Genomic DNA, 22,737 nt, shown 5'->3' on the forward strand with positions numbered 1-22,737 from the left:
TTTAGCCAAACGACGTGACCACGAGAAGTCTTGAGACACAGTGAAAAAGCAAAGCTAAGTTAGGAAATCCCCTTCTGGGAAAGATTTATTAGCTTGCAAAAATGACCCGAGGAAAATTTGTGAATTGGTCAGTAGTGAGCACGGTGTGAATTCCCTCTTTCCCATTGCCCGAGTGATCTGACTTAAAGGACTTAAGGAGCAGCCTGAGACACAAAGGGATGAAAGTGGTGTAAGTGTCTAGAGCCCGACAGGATTTGATAATCTATTATCTAATTAGCATTTGCATAAAAGATAAAAACCCTTAGGTATTCAATTCTTAAAGAGAAGGCGTTAGCACAAAAAGGGAAAGACCTGGACAGACCCGCAGAAAGTAAAGCTCGAGCTGAGATCGGAAGGAAACCAAAAGGCAGAGTTGAAGAGGGAGAGTTTCGAACGTGGGGGACAAGAAGTAAAAATAGTCAGGAGATGGAATGTCCAGTTCAAGGAGCAGAAAGAAGGCTACTATTGTTGGATTCTGGAATATGTGGGCAATGGATAGAGCTTGGGCCTGGAGTCAAGAAGTCCTTGTTTTCCTGAGTTCAAATCCAGCCTCAGACACTAAAAATGTGATAGAGGGCAGGTTTTCCCTGTTGACTGGAAGGAAAAAGAAAATAATAGGAAAATTTGGAAGAAAGGAAGGGAATATAATGAGTTATTTTGGACACAGTCGTCTTTGAGATACTTATGGAATATCCAGTTGAATTTGAACCAGGTACCTCTAAGAAGAACACTTGATCCATAAAATCAGAATACCTCAAAGAGGTACATCCTTTTAAAAAATCAGATGATTTAAGGTGAGAAGGGGCAAACTTTTAAACCATTTTTTAAAGTCCAGAGTATCAAAATCTTAACAAATTGAATGTTGAAAACTTTTTACATGTAATTGGAAAGATGAAATACTAAGAAAAAAAATTAGTGTATATACCATGTCCTCCACAAAGCGCCTATTCTTTTTCCTAAGTCTATATTAATCTTTTCCCCCTTTAACCTCACAATTTTCAGGCATTATTTTGGATTTTTGTGATCTGTTTTCTCAGGTGGATTGTAAATTCTGAAAGTAGGTCCCAGATTTTATCTAAATTATATTATCTCATTATTGCACTGTAAGAAATGACCAGCAGGATGAATACAGAGAGGTTTGGAGAGACTTACATGAACTGATGCTGAGTGAAATGAGCAGAACCAGGAGATCATTATATACCTCAACAACAATACTATATGAGGATGTATTCTGATGGAAGTGGATTTCTTTGACAAAGAGAAGATCTAACTCGGTTTCAATTGATCAATGATGGACAGAAGCAGCTACACCTAAAGAAAGAACACTGGGAAATGAATGTAAACTATTTGCATTTTTGTTTTTCTTCCCGGGTTATTTTTATCCTCTGAATCCAATTCTTCCTGTGCAACAAGAGAACTGTTCAATTCTGCACACATATATTGTATCTAGGATATACTGTATATACATATACATATATATACATATACATGTATAGGACTACTTGCCATCTGGGGGAAGGGGTGGAGGGAGGGAGGGGAAAAGTCAGAACAGAAGTGAGTGCAAGGGATAATGTTGTAAAAAATTACCCAGGCATGGGTTCTGTCAATAAAAAGTTATAATTTTTAAAAATAATAATAAATAAATTATATTATCTCCTGCCTTCCTACCCCTTACAAATGCCATCTTCAACAAATAATTTATTCTGGAGCAGCTAGGTGATAGATGGATAGAACAATGGTCCTAGAGTCAGGAGGACCTGAATTCATCTCTCTCAAATAATTTAATTTTATAGACCTTTAAAGCATGATAACATGCTTTAATTAGAACTAAAGTGATCAGGCTTGAGAATCTATGTAGGGTTGGCCAAGAATACTTAATCATTTTTGTGCATTGGTAGCAGAGTATGCTAGGAGCCAGATCATCCAATGAACCCATTGCTTAATTTTTAGTGTGAACATTTACATTCAGTATCTACACCTCAGGAATTAGCAAAAACTACAAATTAGGGCTTGATTTATTATTTTGCTGAGTATCTAGACTTAAGAATATGATGGAGAAAATGTTAATAATGTATTTTTGAGAGCTGAGTTGTTAAAAAAAATTTACCAGAACATTCATGTATAAAACTTTTTTGGCAATCTGGTAAAGTGTGTAGATACCTTCTCAGAATAAAGTTTTAAAATCTGATAAAATTCGGAAGATTATAAAGTAAACTAATTATATTGAAATCATTGCAAATTTTTTTTTTTTTTTATTCCCAGATTCTAGGTTGAGAAGCTCTCCTCCAGATACTACTTACAAATGAAGCATATGGAAAAGGGTAATTCCAAAAGCTGGAGCCTGCTCCTGTCTCTCTTGCATAGCCTAGAGGGGGAAAAAATGGTTGGGGGAGGGGAAGTTAGCGAAATCAAATTTGGCTTCCCAGGAATGGGAGGGACTTCAGGAATCATCAGCTGTGAGTGACCTCTTTGCTAAATGTTCTCTCTAAGCTTGAATTCAATTTCCTTTGAATTCTTGTATGTTTTGTGGGAGATGACAGACTTTTGGGAGATGTTTTATCCTAATGTAAGATACTACCTTAGTAAATATCCCTTTCTAAAATCTACTTAAGGCTTAAATGATTCTCAACTGTTAATCTGGAAAGGAAGGGGAACACATTGATGGGGTTTAAGCTCATGATTTTACAGAATCACCCTTAACTCCTCAGTGGTACCCCTAAAACCTATGTGGTCCAGCTCTGTGGACTTATGTCATCAGTGGAGGTGAAACTTTGGATATGAGCCACAAAAATACTTACTAAATGGAATTACACATTACCAGAAGGGAGGCTTTTTGGAATTGAAAACCTTTAGCCATACTCAGAGCTCAGGAAAAGTTTCAGAAACGACAGCTCTGTTTGATGTTTTGCATTAATCTAAGAAATCTCTTGAGATACTGTGATTTGGAGTATTAAAGATGAGCAGCACATAAGGATGAACAAATCTAAAAACTTCCCTAGCACTTCCTGAGTCACATTCTCAGAATGCAATTTGACCAATTTAAGATCCAGACCCTCCTTCCACTCCTCTCTGCTAAACAAAGTTTCTTTGTTTTATTTTTTTGCTTAGGCAATTGGGGTTAAGTGATTTGTCCAAGGTCACACAGCTAGGAAGTATTACATGTCTGAGTCTAGATTTGAACTCAGGTCCTTCTGACTTCAGGGGTAGTGCTCTATCCATTGCGCGACCTAGCTGCCCTCAGGACTTATGTTTTACCCAACTCATCACCCACTTTTCACAGACCTTTGGGGACCCTACACCCAGTCCTGCTATTTGGCTCATGGTGTGCCCAAGTACATGTTGGGGAAGGCTACGGCTTAAATTTTTGTTGATCAAAGATCCATTATTATTTTTGCAGTGGATTCAGCTAAATATAAAATGCCCATATTAATAAGTAGACTGATATATATTGCTTAAACCATTTATAAATTGCTTCAGCCATTCTCCAACTGATGGGCATCCACTCAGTTTCCAGTTTCTTGCCACTACACAAAAGGCTGCCACAAACATTTTTGTACATGTGGATCCCTTTCCCTCCGTTAAGATCTCTTTGGGATATAGGCTCAGTAGAAACATTGCTGGGCCAAAGGGTATGCACAGTTTGATAACTTTTTGAACATAGTTCCAGATTGCTCTCCAGAATGGTTGGATCTGTTCACAACTCCACTAACAATACATCAGTGTTCCAGATTACCCACATCCTCTTCAACATTTGTCATTACTTTTCCTGTCATTTTAGCTAATCTGAGAGGTGTGTAGTGGTACCTCAGAGTTGTCTTAATTTAAATTCCTCTGATCAGTAGTGATTTAGAGCACCTTTTCATGTGGCTACAAAGAGTTTCAATTTCTTCATCTGAAGGTTGTTCATATCCTTTGACTATCAATTAGAGAATAAACAAGTTATGGTATATGAATGTTAAGGAATGTTATTCTATAAGAAACAATCAGCAGGATGATTTTAGAGAGGTCTGGAGAGACCTATATGAACTGATGCTGAGTGAAATGAGCAGAACCAGGAAATCATTGTACATGGCAACAAGGTTATATATATAATGATCAATTCTGATGGATGTGGTAGCTTTTTTCAACAAAGGAACCATTCAGTTCCAATGATCTTGTGATGAAGAGAGCCATCTACATCCAGAGAGAGCACTGTGGGAACTGAATGTGGACCACAACATAACATTTTTACGCTTTCTGTTATATGCTTCCTTTTTGTTTTATCATTTTTTCCCCTTTTTGATGTGATTTTTGTGCAGCAAGCTAATTGTATAAATACGTATATGTATATTGGATTTAACATATTTTAAACATGTTCAACATATATTGGATTACTTGCCATAGGGAAGGAGTATGGGGAAGGAGGAAAAAATTTGGAACACAAAGTTTTGCAAGGGTCAGTGTTGAAAAATTATCCATGTATATGTTTTGAAAATAAAAAGCTGTAATAAATGTACAAATAAATTTTGATCATGTTGGATTTCCCAAATCTACATTCACCTCCATCAGTCTCAGCGATGGAATTTATCTTCAAGGTTCTTGTTTATTATGCAGCATAAAACCTGATTCCACAGGAGGAGGAGTCAGTCCGTTAACATGTGGCTTTCTGCCAGATTATTATAAGCATGTCCCGTGGCTCAAGACAGAAGTCATTTCTCTGCCCCAGTGATAGCTGAAACTAGGTCACGTGGAAGAGATTCTTCTCCTTCCCTCCTCCCTCCCAGGAACTTTTCCTCGGCTTCATTCCAACTTCTCTGGCCCCGCCTGCTCTCTATCCAAGGCACCCAATTCCTTCCTGACAAATAAGTGTTCCCACCTCAACGGTCTGAGTTTTCCCTCCAGAAGCCTATTGAAATCTATTGGGGGCGTGGCTGTTTACCTATTGTCACCCTCCAGAACAGAGGAGGGTGAATAAAAGTAAGAGCAGGACTACACGATTGGATGGAAAAGACGTTCCTCAAAATCCTAGGCGTTTTTGATTTATTTGTTTTAAACAGCAGAATCCCTAGAAAAGGCGAAAAGTAAGGGCTGAAGGCTATGGACTTTCGAGCCCGTTTCAACCCCCACTCCGGACCTCTTTTAATAAGGCTCAAGATCCCAGAATAAATACCTAGGGATACTAAAGCATATTCTTCCCTCCCGGTGGTGGGCAGGCAATTCCCGGGCTTTGGGATCAGGAGAACACGCTTCCCCACCGCCACCCCCATTTTATCTCCTAGCGAGATAGGTCCTGATTGGGAGGCAGAGAAGGAAACTGAGGCATAAAAGACATGCCTGCAGAACCCTCTGAGCGCCCAGTCCCGATCCTGAGAATTTCTTTCCCGGCCACCACTCCCTTCCCAATGCTCCTGAGGGGGGCGGGGCTGGGTGTTGGCTGGTCCAGGATGTGAGATCCTGGATGAAAGAAAAAGCTAGTGTAAGTGTTTGAGGCCTTCCAGGGAGCAGGACAGGACAGGTAATGCGTAGGGGTCCTGTTTCACCGAACTGGCAAACCAGCCAAGGGGAGAGAACAGGTAAGGAGAGGTGGGGGAGAAGTTGAGTGGGTGCAGGGGAGAAATCACTTAGGGCCGGGGCTTGACAGGATTTTCACCCTCCCTCCTACTACCCCCCATTAAGAGGATGGAGCTTGGCGACCCAGAACTGCTGGATATCTTGTTGGAACCTTCAGAAGACATAACCATAAGGGCCTTCCCAGAGCTGGCAGCACCCTCCTCGTTCCAAGAGCCAGTTGGAAGTGGACTGCAAGATCCAGTGCTGGGAGGATGGGAACCCCGTGGGAACAGCAGCTGTGTGAGTGTGAGGGCTGGACAGAAATAGTGTGGGAAGGGAATCAGAAAATGAGGGTGGGTGATAAAGAGAAAGGCTGAGTAAGGAATAATGGAGTTTGTGGCTCAAAAACGACTTCTAGGTAGATTTTCCAGAACAGGGATGAATTACCCTATTGCTTACTTCCACTGAAGAAAGCAGCTGAAACCATAGCTTTAGGTGTCGTGGGCAGTCTTTAGAAAGATTTCCTAATTCTATACAATAAGCTTCCCTTTCACCGTCTCAGGGCCTTCAGGAGAATGAGCCGGATGATTTCCTGAACCTACTCATTGACCCCAATGAGGTCTATCAGTCCAGAGTTTCTCCAGGAAGTGACAGTGGTATTTCTGAGGAACCTGGTCTTCCAGACAACTCCCCAGCCCCCATGGCTCTCAGTCCTCCTGCCCTTTATGAGGTTGTCTATGAGACTGGGGCCCTAGAAGGGCTGCAAGGAAAAGCTGACCACACCAGCTCTGGACTAATCTCTATCCAGCTAGGTTGGTATTTTCTCCCCTTGTTTCCCAGTCAAACCTTAACCTTAACCCTCTCTGTGCAGCACATTCTGAACATCTCAAATCTCCTTACACTGACTATCTCACATGTCTTGGAACGTTTTCCTTCCTCTCTTCTGTCTTGGAATTCTTCTTTCTTCAAGTTGAAGCTCAAGGAACACCTATTAAGAAGCTTTCCCTACATCTTCTTAATGGCTACTGGACTCTCCCTTTCATTACTTGATAGCTACTATTAGAGCTACATATTCATGTATACATTGGCTCCCCCATCGGACTGTAAGCTCTTTGGACAGATATTGTTTCATTCTTTCTATTTTTATCCCCAGCACCTTTCACAGTGCCTGACAAGAAAAAAGCACTTTATAAAACTTGTTGATTAATTAATTGGTAGGTGGAGGTACAATGAAGCGTTCTAGGTCTCCAGCTTGGAGCCTCCCTCCCCATCTCTAATCAACACTTCAGAGAGTGCTGACTTTGCACTATCCCCAGTCCCCAGCTCTAATTCTGGTAGTTTACCTGGACTGCTTCCAACCTTGCCTCCTTGAATTTCGATCTGCTCTTAAGCCTTCTATCTGTCCATGTGCCCAGGTCAGTGGAGCCCTCCACTGCTGATCCCTGATGGCTGCATCATCAGTGAGCCTCCCACTGACCCTCCTGTCCACCCAGAGCCCAGAATAGGTACAGGAGTCTTGGTGCCTCCTGAGACACTGGTAAGTTCTTTTTGAGGTTTTCCTTTTTCTCTCCTATATCAAATACAAAAAGTTCCAACACTGGGTACCTGCAAAAAGAAATGACACCGGCGGTAGAAAATAAGTATTTGGGGTGCAAGGATGAGGTTAAGGATGTACACCAAGGACCAACTCTGCCCATAAAAATGCAAGATAATGGAAATGATTGATTTAAGACAAGAAAGAGCATAGGCTGAGATATAGGTTAGGAGATAAAAACTCCTTCCCAGTCATTCTTCCCATACTTGTTAGAACAAGACAGACCTGTGTAGGGAAGTGACTTAGCATAACGGGGTTAGGAAAGGCAAGGAGAAAGGCATGATAGTCTTTCTCAGGCAGGAGTCAGAGGCTTACTGCCTTCCCAAAGGACAGGCAGACTGAGAATCCATATAAAAGTACAGGCTCTCCTTTCCCTAACGTAGATAAGATAATCCCAGGGCAAAGGGAGCAATATTTAACATTGAATCCACTCCACCAGTGAGTGGCATATGGAATAGGGCCAGTTATGACATTTTTATAAATGGATAGTATTTTATTTTTATACATTACAAAACTACTTAACATGAATAAAGTTTGAGTTCTATAACAATGCTCTCAGAGGAGCAGAGCAAATACAATTATCTCTAATTTTACGATAAGGAAAGAGTTTAAGTGACTTGCCCATGATTCCACAGAAAGTCAATTTGTGAACATGTTACTGACTGTTCTGGGGAGTTCTCAGGAACACACCTCCCCACTGGGAAGATTCAGTGCCTGCTTTAGGGGAATTCCCATTTTAAATGTATTGTCAAGGGCCTTGAACTTGCAGTCAGGAGAGAACTGAATTTGAATTCTGATTTTGATTTTTTAACTGTAGGATTCTCATCAATAAAAAGGGGATAATTACTTTATTTTCATCACAGTGCTACTTTGAGGAAAGTGTTTCTGTAAATCTTAAAGCAAATTAGAAATCTCTACTACTATAGCTAGAAGACTGGTCTTGGTTTCAGGAAGGTTTGACTTCAAATCATGCCCCAGACACTTGTTGAATAACCTCAGTTGTAGTTTTCTCATCTGTTAAATGAGGATCATAAGAACACTTAACTTACCAGGTTGTGAATGAGAAAATGTATATAAAGTGCTTTTGGATCTTAAAATGCCATTTAAATGTTGGTTGTTATAATTAATGAGGAACTAAATTCTGAACTATAGCCCAAAATGATTTATGAGACCAAAGCAAATCACAAGATAAATGTGAGATGAAGAAAAAATCCCACATGGACAGGAAGATGCCATCAAAGGATTTCCTGGGAGAAACTGAGGTGTTCAGCCTTCTCCTCTGCTCGGAGTTCTCCCATCACAGCCTATAGGTGCTGAAGCCTTTATGTGAAAAGACACTACCCACATAATATTTGAGATGTGCTATAAAGTCCTTGCTGAAAATCCCAGTTGGCAGGGAGGCCTTTGCCCCAGGAATAGCTGAAGCTGGAAACTAGAACTATACTATACAACTTTCCTGGGCCCAATACTCTTATTTGAATGGAAGCTGTCACCATTTTTAAGTCTCTGCATCCCAGTTTTACAAGGTAAAAAACAATGTCAATATCCTTTTTGTTGATGAGAAAACAAAGTATCAGAAAAGTTAAGGGACTTTCCTGGCGCCATACAGTTAATAAGTCAAAACTAGGATTGCACGCCAGTTCTCTCCTGACTACAAATTCAGGGCCCTTGCAAATCCCTCTGGTTTTGGAGTTCCCTAAAAGAGGCATCATGCTTTCTCATTGGAAGGCAGGAAGTGTTCCTGGGGTCTGTCTCAGTCATTACCATTTTCTTATTCCTTTCCCCTATAATTTCAGTAGCTAAGCCTTTCTCAGATGGCTTTCCTTCCTCAGTATCTGGAGTAGTTGTTGGAAAGTTATGTCTTTAAAGTGATATTATAAGCAAATTAGAAGAACATAGGATAGTTTACCCTTTCAGATCTGTGGAGAAGGAAGAAATTTGTGTCCAAAACAAAACTGAAACCCATAATTAAGCATCAAATAGATGATTTTGATTATATTAAATTTAAAAGTTTTTTTTTTTTTTTTTTTTTTTTTTTTTTTACAAACAAAACTAATGTAGACAAAATTAGAAGGAAAGCAATAAATTGGGAAAATGTTTTTACATTTAAGGGTTCTGATAAAGGCCTCATTTTTAAAATATATAAAGAATTGACTCAAATTTATAAGAATTCCAGCCATTCTCCAATTGATAAATGGTCAAAAAATATGAACAGACAATTTTTAGATGAAGAAATTGAAACCATTTCTAGTCATATTGATGAGACTCTTTTAATTGGCTGCAGGTTTAAAGTGAAAGAATTCACTTATTCCTGAATTATTAATTGCAAAATGAAAGTTTATTGTTGGATAGAAACCAGTTTGTTAAGGGACTGCCTTCTATAGTGGCAGAGTCCTATTGGGGAAATGGAATTTTACACTGAGAATGCGGGCAGGGTCCTAGTAAAATTACCTGGCCTCTGCAAAGAATTGAGCTGAAGGAAGCTTGTTATATGGGTATCTTGGTGGGGGCTGGGATAGCCTGAGCTGATCAAACCAGGATTTCTCAATTGAATGAGAATTTAGAATTTCAAAAAGATCAATGGGTTCCTGGGAAGATGGGCCTTCTCTCTAGACTCCTTGGAGCCTGGGAGATCCTAATCTCTGAGATCAGAAAGGGGACATAATTTAAAGGGAACACAGCTTCAGAGTGATAATCTTAAAGGGAACACAGCTTTAGTAAAGGGAACAGTTTCCCTCCCCCTTCAATATGAAAAGGTGCTCCAAATCACTATTTGAAAAGCTGCTCCAAATCACTATTGATCAGAGAACTCTGAGATACCACTACACACCTCTTAGATTGGCTAAGATAACAGGAAAAGATAACGACCAATGTTGGAGGGAATGTGGGAAAACTGGGACGCTAAACATTGCCGGAGGAACTGTGAACAAATCCAACCATTCTGGAGAGCAATTTGCTCAAAAAGTTATCAAAGGGTGATCCAGCAGTGTTTCTACTGGGATTATATCCCAGAGATCTTAAAGGAGAGAAAGGGACCCACATGTGCAAAAAAGTTTGTGGCAGCCCTTTTTTTAGTGGCAAGACTGGAAACTGAGTGGATGCCATCAGTTGGAGAATGGTTGAATAAATTATGGTATGTGAGTGTTATGGAATATTATTGTTCTGTAAGAAACGACCAACGGGATGATTTTAGAGAAGCCTGGAGAGACTTGCATGAACTGATGCTGAGTGAAATGAGCAGCACCAGGAGATCATTATACAAGGAAACAACAAGCCTATGGGACAGTTAATTCTGATGGACGTGGCTCTCTTCAACAATGAGATGATTGATGCCAGTTCCAATGATCTTGTGATGAAGAGAGCCATCTATACCCAGAGAGAAGAATGTAAATTCTCAACCTAACAATCTCATTCTTTTTGTTGTTGTTCATTTGCATTTTGTTTTCTTACTCATTTACTTTACTTTTTGATCTGATTTTTCTTGTGCAGCAAGAGAATTGTATAAATATGTTTAAACATATTGGATTTGACATATATTTTAACAACTATAACATATATTGGACTGCTTGCCATCTAGGGGAGGGAGTAGAAAGGAGGAGAAAATCTGAAACACAAGGCTATGCAAGAGTCAGTGTTGAAAAATTATCTGTGCATATTTTTCCCCCTGAGTTAATTGGGGTGAAGTGACTTGCCTAAGGTCACACAGCTTGGAAATGTTAAGTGTCTGAGGTCAGATTTGAACTCAGGTCCTCCTGACTTCAGGGCTGGTACTCTATCCACTGCACTATCTAGCTGCCCCTGTGCATACATTCTGAAAATAAATTAATAAAATATAATTTTATATTATAATATAATAATTAATTTATTACTATATATAAATATATATTTATAAATATTTATAAAATAAATATATTATTAGTTATTTATAATAATTAATATATTATAATAATAAATAATTATTAATTTTTTTTTAAAAAAGGAAAGTTTTGTCTTGAGAACTCCCTTAGGTAATTCTCAGTTCTTGAAATGTTTGTTTGTTTGTTTACCATGAATTGAAAGACAAAAAGAAAGGTCTCAGTTCCTATCAGATTGTTCTAAGCCCTTCAGCTGAACTCTGAATTTTCTGTTTCCCTTACCTTTGGTTTGGAATTTCCAAATGGGAAAAGGCAAGAGTTCTAGATCCTAATAGAGTGAATTCTCTTTCCTATCTCCTCCTTCTTCTCTGTTGCTCACCAGCTACACTGCCCAGCATTGTATCTGACAGATGAAGAGAAGCGACTATTGGGACAAGAAGGGGTAACTCTGCCCTATCACCTACCCCTCACCAAGGTAACTCCTTTTTTGAACATATTAATAATGAGATCCTCATCATGTACTCTGGGGATTTAGAACCTCAGGGAATAGTGGGATAAGGGTTCAATTCAAATGCCAAGTCAATTATTAATGATCTAAGCACTGTGGAGTTAAGATCTCAATACTAAACCTTGCTCTGGGTTCCCAGGCAGAGGAAAGAGTCCTTAAGAAGGTTCGGAGGAAAATCAGAAACAAGCAGTCTGCTCAGGACAGCCGGAGACGCAAGAAAGAATACATAGATGGTCTGGAGACTAGGTATGTACTTCATCATACAGCAATGTGAACCCTTAGCCTCTTTTCCAACCCATTCCAAGGTACAGATCACCTACATGACAGTCATACTTTGTTCTTTTTCCAAGTTACCAATGATCTGTCATTTGCTAGATCTGAAATCTCTTCTTAAACCTCATCTTCTTCATCTCTTCTCTCTAGTGTTTGATACCAATGGCCACTCTCTTCTCCTAAACAATCTTCTCTGGATTTCTATGACTGTCCTGCCTCATACTCCTATCTGACTGCTTCTCAGTCCCCTTTGATAATCCATATCACATCCTCTAATCACGTGTATCCCAAGACAGTTCCCAAAGCCCTCTTTTCTTATCTCTCACTTGGTGACATGATGACTATCCATGGGTTTTCATCTCTATGCAGATGATTCCTTGATCTATATATCCTGCCCTAGAGCTCTCCTGAGATCACCAGCTGCCTACCAGACATTTAAAAAGAGATGTTCCACAAACATTTCAAACTCAGTACATCTAAAATAGAACTCCCCCAATCAACTTCTCTTCTAAACTGTCCTATTTCTGTTAAAATCACAACCATTCACCTGGATTGATAATCCCAGCAGTATGCATTTTGGCTCCTCACTCTTCTCCCTCTCCTACATCTAATCAGTTGCCAGATCTTATTTCCACATCTCTTTCTTCCAACCTTTTCTCCCGCCCACATAGCCATCACTTCATGGCAAGGCTTCACCTCTCACCTCAACAATTGGAATAACCTTCTAAGTTGTTTCCCAGCTCCAAGTCTCTCCCCACTTTGATCTAATCTCCACACTGCTGAAAGTGACTCTCCCAGTGACCCGAGGATTGAAAACAACCCTGCCAGCACTTACAATTTTTCATAACCTGGTATTTATCTTTTCTACCTCATACTATACTATTTTCCTTCCTACACTACATAGGACAAATTGACCTTTATTCTTACAGACTATATTTGACCCAAACAAAGCTGCTTTGAAAGAATACTGGCGATTCTGACAAAAATAGGCAAGTTCAGAGAGGATTTAGGAGAAAAGTTGTTTTGATGCAGTTCAAGAAATCTATGGAACACTTAGTTTGAAAAATCCATTAGGCATTTAATAATATCGGGGTGGAGCTCAACAGACTGGGGCTATCTCCAGTAGCTTCTAAATTCCCTTCTTAGAATTCCTGGTTTCCTTCAAAACTCAGCTTAAGCACTTTTTACAGTCCTTCTTGGTTCCCCCAGCAACTGTGCTCTTCTTTCCAAACCATCTTTTTTTTGTTTTGTTTTGTTTTAATATGAGATCTTTTTTCTCCTCGTAGAAGATTAAGCTCCTTAAAGGCAGGGACTGTTTCAATTTTGTTTTTTTCACTGCCTAGCAAGTGGAAGGAACTTAAGTGCTTTGCTGATTATGTAGGTAAACAAATGTGCACTGACTTGCTCTCCTGGTTTGGGTACCATGTGATCCCCATCTCTAAGTCTCTTTCCCTCCATCAGGGTGGCTGCCTGCTCAGTACAGAATCAGCAGCTACAAAAGAAGCTGCAGGAGCTGGAGAGACACAACATGTGAGTAGAACAGAGGTGATGGAGAGGACATGGGCATGCAGGTGATTCAGCTGGAAACCAGAAACACACTGCCTCTTTTTTTTCCTCCCCTACTAGCTCCTTAGTGGCTCAACTTCGACAGTTACAGGCACTCATTGCTCAGACCTCTAACAAGGCTGCCCAGACCAGCACTTGTGTCCTGGTAATAATCCCTCCCCCGGCCCATCTAAAATTTGTCATTCCTTCTCCTTCCTTCTATTCCCTCATTGTGGCCCCAGATTTCTGCTTACCAAATTTCTCTCCTTTTCTCTAGATCCTCATACTTTCTTTAACCCTCATCATTCTTCCCAGCTTCAACCCCTTTCACAGGGAACAGCCAACTGGGCCTGACACTTATAAGCCTAGTGGAGGTGAGGTGCTGTGGGAACTATTAGTGTGGGTGCCAAGCAAAGGGCAACAGGTTGGGGCCTAGAAAAATCCTCACCCTAACCTTTTTGTTCACTCTTCAGTTATCTCCAGAAACATCTTGACTCACAGGGATGTGCCTGATATCCTGAGGACCCTGGTATCACAGCCTGGAGGCAAGGATATCGATGGTTCCTCAGAGGCAGTGCTTACGGAGGGTGGGAAGCAGCCAGGCCGCAGGAAGAGGGACCCAGCTGTGCAGCATGCTGATGAGATGTAAGGCAGATTTGGAAAAAGGGTAGAAGGCCTGCAAATCCTGGGATTGAAATACAGGGCACTTCCCCACCCACAAGTCTTCACACCCTAAGGCAGCAGGCTGGAGAGAACCTGGAGGTAGTACCCTTTCCCTGTTCCCTAACATGACCAGCAGCTTCTGCTCTCAACGTGAATAGTAACATACAACCAAGGGAAGCTCTAAGTGGAGCTTTTTAGGGGGGAGGGGAAAGGAAGAAAGATGCTGCTCTAAAATAAAGTTATAATTTCTACCTGATCTATTTGGTCTCACAGATCTCTTATTAGTTTGTGCTCAGATGGACTCACTTAAGCTCTAACCATGATAAAGAAAGGAACAAAGTTGAGGAGATTGTGGACCCCAATCTATTTTTTCTGTTCTGACCCCATCCCCCAAACAAACAAAACGTAACCGTTATAATAGTTGTGGGATTGTTTTTATTTTATTCTTTGATTATCGAGGAGACAAAAGGTGAAGGGCAAAGGGAAGAAGATGAAGGAATAGGGTTCCAGGGGCCAGGCTTACCCCTTACAACCTTCTCCCCTGTCAGGCCAGCTGTTACCCTTCTCCACCAGGCCCCTTTGGGGCAAAAGGCTTCAAGCTCCACTGTCAGGAGAGCGGGGCCAGGGACTTATATGGACTCAATCTGTTTCCGGACCTTTTCCAGGGCCTTTCGGTCCAGTGATCTCTGACGAAGGATCACAAGGCAGGCAAAGACCGCAGCCACTCCCACCACAGCCCCCTCAAACTTCCAAAACAGGTGTCGCTCCATCATTGCTGAGCGGCAGCTGAGACAGCAGGGAAACAGTCCATCACAACTTCAAAACCCGATCAAGCCCCTCTCAACAAACCCATCCAAGGAGAGGGGGAGGGAGGAGGGGAGGGAGGGAATACTGACCTCTTGAACTCATCTTTCTTGGACTCGGAACAACTGATTTTCTCCACGAAGCCGGTGGTCCCGCACTCCGGAGTAGTTTTCTGTGCAGGAGGAAGGAGCGGAGGGGGTGAGGCTCCGAGATCCCCGGGAAGGAGCAGGGAAGACCTGCTCCTGCACCAAAAACGCGTGGGGGAGGGGCGGGGGGGTTGGATAAGGGGCGCGCGGCACTCACAGCCTGGAAGGTGGTACAAGGGGCACACTCCTCGGCCACCACGAAGTCCTCCACCAGCCAACAGGGCATGGACGCCGAGGTGCTTACTGGAAGAAGGGAAAAATGCCCAGCAACCATCCCAGATCCCGGAGGAGGGCCCGGGGTTCCGCCCCGGGGGTCCCTCGCCCCTTCGGCTCCCCCCACCCTGTCCCGGGAAGGCCCCCTCGACACGTACCTGACTGCTTTTCCCTGGCGGCGGCCTCGGCCAAGCTGCGGAGGGAGGCGGCACGGGTCAGGCAGAAGACTCCACACCCCCGCTTCTCCCCACCCCTGACCCCTGACCTGGGGGGGGGCGCACCGCTCCCCTCCCCCTCCCGCTCCCCTCCCCTCCCCCCTCTCACCCAAACTCCAGGATGAAGGCGAAGAGCACCCCGCAGACGAAGACGAGGCTCCGCGGGGGGCAGGGCGACGTCTCGGGCGCATCGGTCCAACACGGCTCCCGGTGCTTCGCGAGCAAGGGGCGCATGGCGCCGCGCCTGCCGAGACAAAGACGCCTGGGGCCGGAGTGACAGGCGCGAAGTGCGCGCCCTCCTGAGCCCCTCCGCCGCCGGGCAGAGACGCGCGGCCGGGCAGAGACGCGCCGCCGCAGCACTCCCAGCAGCCCCCGCGAAAGCGGGGGAAAGAAAGCGGCGGGGCACCGTCGCGACAGCGCGCTCAATCGCCGGGCGGCCTGGCCTGTCGCGGAGACTCGGAGCAATCAGCAAGTATCTTTCCTCTCATCAAACTGTAAACCGCCCGGCCCGGTCTGGGAGGGCTGGCGGAGGAGAATCCCTCCGAGCAGACGCGACTCGGGAACGAGGCCGATTCCCGGGCGGGCTTCCGCTCCCGGCACCGCCATGTTGTCGCGCGAGAAACGCTGGGCCACGCCCCTTCCTCCTCTCCCCAGAAACGGAAACGATGAGTTCCGCCAGGCAGGCTAAGGCCTATCCTTATGTATCTCAGCCGGCGTGTGCGCGTGGCATTGTGGTACTTGTAGTTCTTTCCGGATGGGGGGGGCGGTGATACTGCCTTCCGGGAACTGCCGATCCCAGGCCGGGGGGGGGTGTCGGCTTTCACGTATAAAACCCGTGCCTCCGCGCTCTTGGGTTCCTTGGCAGGGACCCCCTCTCGTTTTGGACCAACGGGCCGGGAGGAAGGCGGGGGTTGTTGATTAGAGTGCTTTGTTTTCTCAGCGTTAGACCCCAGTTCACGCACTTCATGGCTAGAGCTGTAATCCAGTAGCTTCTGATCTTCCTACTTCATGAGTCAGCTCCATTCCTCGTGTAATTCAGAGTGCAAAATCAGAATTCTGAGGTCATGCAGGTCAGGCTTAATGCTGAGGCCTTTTCGCTGAGGGATTTTGGGGGGGTTTGCCTCAAACAGCGATTGTATGAGCCTGGGCTAGCCCCTTGGCTCCCTCAGTCTCCTCAAATGTAAAATGGAATAGCAGCACCTTCCTTTGAGGGGCAAATGAAACAATACTTGTAAAACACTGGACTTGGCATAAAGTAGGCGCAATAAATTCATTTCCCTCTTTTCAGTTTTCCTGGAATTATAATAATCTGGCATCTCTAGATCCATTTGGGAAAGGGAAGAACCCTCAGCTCCCACGGAATTATAATAATCTGGCATTTCTAGATCCATTTGGGAAAAGGGAAGAACCCCAGCTCCCATGGAATTATAATAATCTGGCATTTCTAGATCCATTTGGGAAAAGGGAAGAACCCCAGCTCCCATGGAATTATAATAATCTGGCATTTCTAGATCCATTTGGGAAAAGGGAAGAACCCCAGCTCCCATGGAATTATAATAATCTGGCATTTCTAGATCCATTTGGGAAAAGGAAGAACCCCAGCTCCCACGGAATTATAATAATCTGGCATTTCTAGATCCATTTGGGAAAAGGGAAGAATCCCCAGCTCCCACGGAATTATAATAATCTGGCATTTCTAGATCCATTTGGGAAAAGGGAAGAATCCCCAGCTCCCATGGAATTATAATAATCTGGCATTTCTAGATCCATTTGGGAAAGGGAAGAACCCTCAGCTCCCACGGAATTATAATAATCTGGCATTTCTAGATCCATTTGGGAAAAGGGAAGAACCCCAGCTCCCATGGAATTATAATAATCTGGCATTTCTAGATCCATTTGGGAAAAGGGAAGAACCCCAGCTCCCATGGAATTATAATAATCTGGCATTTCTAGATCCATTTGGGAAAAGGGAAGAACCCCCAGCTCCCACGGAATTATAATAATCTGGCATTTCTAGATCCATTTGGGAAAAGGGAAGAATCCCCAGCTCCCACGGAATTATAATAATCTGGCATTTCTAGATCCATTTGGAAAAAGGGAAGAACCCCTCAGCTCCCACGGAATTATAATAATCTGGCATTTCTAGATCCATTTGGGAAAAGGGAAGAACCCTCAGCTCCCACAGAATTATAATAATCTGGCATTTCTAATAAAATATCAAATGTAGCACAAATTTTGTTTAATCCAATAAAAAGATAGTGAAGGAATCAAACCAAACAGTCAAAACAGTTCTCCTCTCTATTATAGGTCTCTTCCCCTTCCCCAGGGCCAATGTGGTCTTGTAGATTTAGAAGACTAGATTAAGACTGAATTCCCTCCGTCCCAATCCCCTAAAGGAACAGATACTTGGAATTCCTTCCCACCTGCATTGTCCACATAAGGCAATACAGAGAAGATCAGAATCCAGCTTTGTTCCCCTTACATCCCTTGCTGTTCCTTCTAAGTCTCCAAATTCTACTGTGCTGCTCTCTTAGGCTAAGGAACCCTCACAAATATTCAATCTTCCTCTCCAGAAAAGAGTCCAGAGTGTAGTCTGTCCTCTTTGCCCCCCTTTCTCCTCTCTATTAACTGGCTTTTTCTCTTTGGCCTCCGTTCTAATTTCTGCCCTCATACTGTAGCCCTCTGGCTATTCTTTAAATGAACCAGTGCAAGAGTGTAGCCCAGGTGTACAAGAAATCATCCTTCTGGTGCTATTAAAAGAGGAAAGGCAAATACTCAGGGAAAGAGTACACACTTTATCCAATATTTAACCTTGTTGAAGAGACACTCAGGATTCAGGGAGTCATACTGGGTAGGTTCTTCCTGGACATGAGCCTCAATTCTTTGACCACTCACTGACTGCTTGGAATAATTGGTCTGTAGTTGCTGGAATATAATATTCAATTTGATTTTTTTTCCATCTCCAAAAAAAAAAAAAAAAAAAATACATTTCCCTTTGTTCCAGACCCTTTTAGATGAAGGATACCTATTACCTAGTTTCTCACCGAAAGTTGGATGGAGACAACTGGTATCTCAATATACAACGTAGATGGATAATGGTGGACAATTGAAGGCCTAGGTTGCATTTGGGAAACTGCAGTGCTTTTGAAGACCTCCCTCCCCACCCCACCCCCAAGTATCTCTTGAAGTTTAATCTCATCATTTTAATATGTAAATGTAAAGAGGTCTTGTGGAAGAACATATGTGTGTGTGTGTAAATTTTTATACATACCCACACATTAAATTTACACAAATGCACATATATACATATATCCATGTGTGTTTATGCATACATACATGTATGTGTGTGCATAGTATACCTCTCCTGATAGACTGTAAATTTTGTTGTTCTATGCTCTATGTTGCTCTGACCTTCATACCAGACCACCAGTGACCATGCCTGAGAGGAGCTAAGCCACTTAGATCCCTACAACTAGGTAGCCCATCTTCACCTAGCTATTTTCCTTCCATTCACCGCTTGCTTGTGACCACATCATACTCCCTCCCCCCCTCCCCCATTCTCCAATTCCTTTTGGAAAGGATAGGTGAGTTGACTGTCCTATTGTTCTATAAACCACCTTTGTTACTTCTCAGCTTGTGAGTCTTCCCTGAGCACTATTCTCTCACCTCAGTGCTATTAGAATATGAGTTTCTTGAAGGGAAGGATTGTTTTGCTTTTATACTTGTTTCCCCAATTGTTTTAAGCACAATGCTTGACACATAGTAAAAGCTTAATAAATACTTTTTGTTTAATTTATTCCTTGAGAATGAGGACAGGACTGTTTTATTTTTGTTTCATATCACAGTGTCTGGCACTTAGCTCTTAATAGATATTTACTGACTGATTTATCAAAGATTTTAAAGTATCTGACCAATTTGACCTTCTTATTCCCTACCACTTCTTCTCTAAAGGCTTAGATCTAAACTATCCCAATCTCCCCAGATCTTGTACACTTGTTTAGCCTCTGGTAATCAGACTGCTTTCCAAAGCTCCTAACTTCCTGAATGAGAGGATCAATACTTCTCTATTATAGATCAGTAAACATCTGTAGCTCACATGAGTGCTCTTCTTTGTTCCTCAACTGGGCCCTGGATGCTGCTAGCCGATCCTACTATACTTGCCTTATCAACTCACTAACCTCTCCACATTGATGCTTCCTAATTTTTTCACCTCTCCCCAGAGACCTCCTAGGGCTTCCCCCCTCTCCATTGACTCAGCTAAGAACCTTGCCTCCTTCTTCTCCTTTTTCTTTATCTCATATCATTCCAATTTCTTCTGTCACCATTTCCTTTTCACCCCTCTCTCACATGCTGAAATGGTCTTGTCCCTCACCTAGACTGATCCCTCTGTTGTTCAGGTAAGCTATTCCACCAATATCCTCTGTCATCTCACCTCTTTCACTTATTTTCAATCTCTCACTCTTTCCTAGCTTATTCTCTATTGCTTACAGACCTGTCCATTTCTCCTCCCTCCCATAAAAACCCTTGATTCTTTCATCCCCGCTATCAAACTATATCTCTTCTACCCTTTGTAAATTCCTAAAAAAGATGTTCTACAATAAATGCCTCCACCTTCTCTTTTCTCACTCTCAACCCCTAAAAATTAAGCTTCAGGGACAGCTAGGTGGTGCAGTGGATAGAGCATCAGCCTTGGAGTCAGGAGGGCCTGAGTTCAAATGTGGCCTCAGACACTTAATACTTCATAGCTGTGTGACCCTGGGCAAGTCACTTAACCCCAATTTCCTCAACAACAACAATAACAAAAATAATAAATTAAATTAAAATTAAGCTTTGGACATCATTCACCAAAACTACTCTTTTCCAAAGTTACTAATAATATCTTAGATGCAGAATCCAATGGCTTTTTCTCAATTCTCATTCTTCTTGACCTTTGGTGCTATTAATCACTCTCTTCTCTCTAGATTTTTGGTACACCACCCCCCTTCTTGGTTTTCTTCCTACCTATTCAAGTGCTCCTTCTCTGTCTTCTTTACTAAGTCCTCTTCCAGATCACACCCTTTGACCATAGGTGTCCCTAGGGATTCTGTCCTGGACCCTCTTCTCTGATCCTTCTATAAGAGGCCACCACTTGGTGATCTCATCAGCTCCCACAGATTTAATTACCATCTCTGTGTTGATGATTCTCAAATCTATCTATCCTGCCCTGTCTCTCTGCTGACTTCCAGTCTCCTATGTCCCACTGCCTTTCATATTTTCTCAAATGGATGTCCAGGAGATATCTTAAACTCAATATGTTCAAAACAAAACGCATTATCTTCCCCTGTCCCTTACCTTCCCTATTATTGTAAAAGGCAACACTATATTCTCAGTCCCTCAGACTTGAAGTTTAGAAGTCATTCTGTATTCCTCACTATTGCTGCTCATGTCCAAGCTGTTGCCAAGGCCTATTGATGTCACTTTCGCAACATCTCTCCAATATGCCCCCTTCTTTCTGGCGCTGCCACCGCTCTAGTGAAGACTCTCATCCCCAATTCTTCCTTCATTCAGCCACTGAAGTAATTTTCCTAAAATGTAGATCTGAACATATTTACCCTCCCCTACTCAATAGCTCCCTGTTGCCTACAGGAGCGAATACAAAAATGTTGTTTAGCACTCAAAGCCCTTTGTAATTTAGCCCCTTTCTACCTTCCCAGTCTTCTCACATCTCGTTCCCTGACACCTTTTCTTCAATCTGATGAAACTCGAATCCTTTCTCTTCCATGGACAAGATTTGAAAATTTGACTGATTCTGAGTATTCTGGCTCTCCCCCATGGCTGGAATGCTTCGCCTCCTTCACTCTGACTTAAGCCTTCCTGGCTTAAGTCCCAACCAAAATCTTTCCCTAACTCCTAATTCTAGTGCCTTCCCTTTGTTAATTATTTCCTATTTATCCTGCATATAGATTCCTTGTATATATTTGCACATCATCTTCTCCATTAGGCTATCAGCTCCTTGAAGGCAAAGACCAGTCTTTGGCGTTTTTTGTTTTGTTTTCTTTTGTTGTTAGCATAGCACCTAGCACATAGTAAACACTGAATATTTGATTGATTGACTCACCCAGTGATGATTACCTGTCCTGAGCAACCTTCAAAGGGCCATCAAACTATAAATACCCTTTGACCCAGCACTGTCACTACCGGGTCTGTATCCCAGAGAAATCATAAAGGAGGGAAAAGGACCTACATGTGCAAAAATGTTTGTGTAGCAGCTCTTTTTGTGGTGGCAAAAAATTGGAAAATGAAAAGATGCTTGTGACGACTGCGCTAGCACCCAGGACACCCCAGAATCAGTCATAGTCAGGATAAGCAAAAGTCCTTAATCTTTATTCTTGGTCCCCAGACACGGGATTGAACAGGATGGAAGCAGAATCTCTGCGAATACCTTTCCTCGTCTACAGCAGAGAGTGTGTGTCTGGCTAGCTTTACTCCACCCCCTAGTCCCTCCTACAGTCCTCTATACACCAATCATTGAGCCAGCAGGGACAGAGAAAAGGACCATTTTCCAAGCATATGCCCATAGAGTATCGTCCAATCAGAAGTTAGCCTCAAGTGCTAGGCAGTCCTGCTCTCAGAGCATAGTACCAGTCCTCTACAGATGCCCATCAATTGGGGAATGGCTGAATAAATTGTATTATATGAAGGTACTGGAATATTATTGTTCTATAAAAAATGACAAACAGACTGATTTTAGAAAGGTCTGAAAAGATTTACATGAACTGATGCTGAGCAAAACAAACAGAACCAGGAAAAGGTAACAAGAAGAATGTGCGATGATCCCCTATGAATGAATTGGCTCTTCTCATGGTTCAGTGATCCAAGGCAATCTCAATACACTTTGGACAGAAAATGCCATCTGCATCCAGAAAAAGAACTATGAAGTTTGAATGTAAATCAACATATGCTAGTTCACTTCTTTTTTCTTTTTCTCTGCCTTGGTTTTTCTCCTTTGTTCTTATTTCTCTCTCCCAACATGATTCATAAAGCAATGTACATTAAAATAAATTAAATTTTTAAAAAAACTGAACATAGGCTTTATATAACATCAAGGTTAGCTTTTTGACTCCTTGGTCCCATGTAAGTAACCATTTTAACTATCAGATATTGGTTCTTTGTTAATTGCTTGAGTTTTGAACACCATATTATGAAAAAAGACATTGATGAACTGGAGTATGTTTAGAGGAAAACCGTGAGGATGTTTGGGGGCCATGACATATGAGAAATGGGTTAAAGAAATGATTTGGAAGAAATTTATGTTAGAGATGGGGGTAAAAAAAGGGGACAACATAGTTACATCTGAAGGGCTGTCTTACATAAG

At 42.4% G+C, this 22,737-nt stretch overlaps 2 protein-coding genes across 2 annotated transcripts; one reads left to right on the plus strand and one right to left on the minus strand.

Moving 5' to 3' along the window:
• Nucleotides 1-4,953: 4,953 nt before the first annotated feature.
• CREB3L4 (cAMP responsive element binding protein 3 like 4) lies at nucleotides 4,954-14,259 on the plus strand. Its single transcript, XM_003768044.4, has 10 exons — nucleotides 4,954-5,591; nucleotides 5,695-5,868; nucleotides 6,131-6,380; nucleotides 6,984-7,105; nucleotides 11,399-11,491; nucleotides 11,664-11,770; nucleotides 13,259-13,327; nucleotides 13,424-13,508; nucleotides 13,620-13,716; nucleotides 13,816-14,259. The coding sequence occupies exons 2-10, from the start codon at nucleotides 5,698-5,700 to the stop codon at nucleotides 13,989-13,991; spliced, it is 1,170 nt and encodes a 389-aa protein (XP_003768092.1). The 5' UTR covers nucleotides 4,954-5,591; nucleotides 5,695-5,697; the 3' UTR covers nucleotides 13,992-14,259.
• Nucleotides 14,260-14,420: 161 nt separating this feature from the next.
• On the minus strand, nucleotides 14,421-16,022 carry JTB (jumping translocation breakpoint). The gene is made up of 5 exons (XM_031966617.1): nucleotides 15,493-16,022; nucleotides 15,327-15,361; nucleotides 15,113-15,198; nucleotides 14,902-14,981; nucleotides 14,421-14,791 (listed from the first exon to the last, which is right to left on the minus strand). Exons 1-5 carry the CDS (start codon nucleotides 15,615-15,617, stop codon nucleotides 14,635-14,637), a joined length of 483 nt encoding a protein of 160 aa, XP_031822477.1. The 5' UTR covers nucleotides 15,618-16,022; the 3' UTR covers nucleotides 14,421-14,634.
• Between the last annotated feature and the right edge of the window lie 6,715 nt (nucleotides 16,023-22,737).

This window comes from Sarcophilus harrisii, chromosome 4, assembly GCF_902635505.1.
Source record: "Sarcophilus harrisii chromosome 4, mSarHar1.11, whole genome shotgun sequence".
In the NCBI taxonomy this organism is placed as follows: Eukaryota; Metazoa; Chordata; class Mammalia; order Dasyuromorphia; family Dasyuridae; genus Sarcophilus; species Sarcophilus harrisii.

What these genes read in the sequence shown, in the direction of transcription:
- CREB3L4 (XM_003768044.4), top strand. Translation starts at nt 5,698, where the DNA reads ATGGAGCTTGGCGACCCAGAACTGCTGGATATCTTGTTGGAACCTTCA. An exon ending in TGGTGCCTCCTGAGACACTG is followed by an intron (nt 7,106 to 11,398) that starts GTAAGTTCTTTT and finishes GTTGCTCACCAG; the next exon opens with CTACACTGCCCAGCATTGTA. An exon ending in GAGCTGGAGAGACACAACAT is followed by an intron (nt 13,328 to 13,423) that starts GTGAGTAGAACA and finishes CTCCCCTACTAG; the next exon opens with CTCCTTAGTGGCTCAACTTC.
- JTB (XM_031966617.1), bottom strand. Translation starts at nt 15,617, where the DNA reads ATGCGCCCCTTGCTCGCGAAGCACCGGGAGCCGTGTTGGACCGATGCG. An exon ending in CGCCAGGGAAAAGCAGTCAG is followed by an intron (nt 15,199 to 15,326) that starts GTACGTGTCGAG and finishes CCCTTCTTCCAG; the next exon opens with TAAGCACCTCGGCGTCCATG. An exon ending in AAGAAAGATGAGTTCAAGAG is followed by an intron (nt 14,792 to 14,901) that starts GTCAGTATTCCC and finishes CTGCTGTCTCAG; the next exon opens with CTGCCGCTCAGCAATGATGG.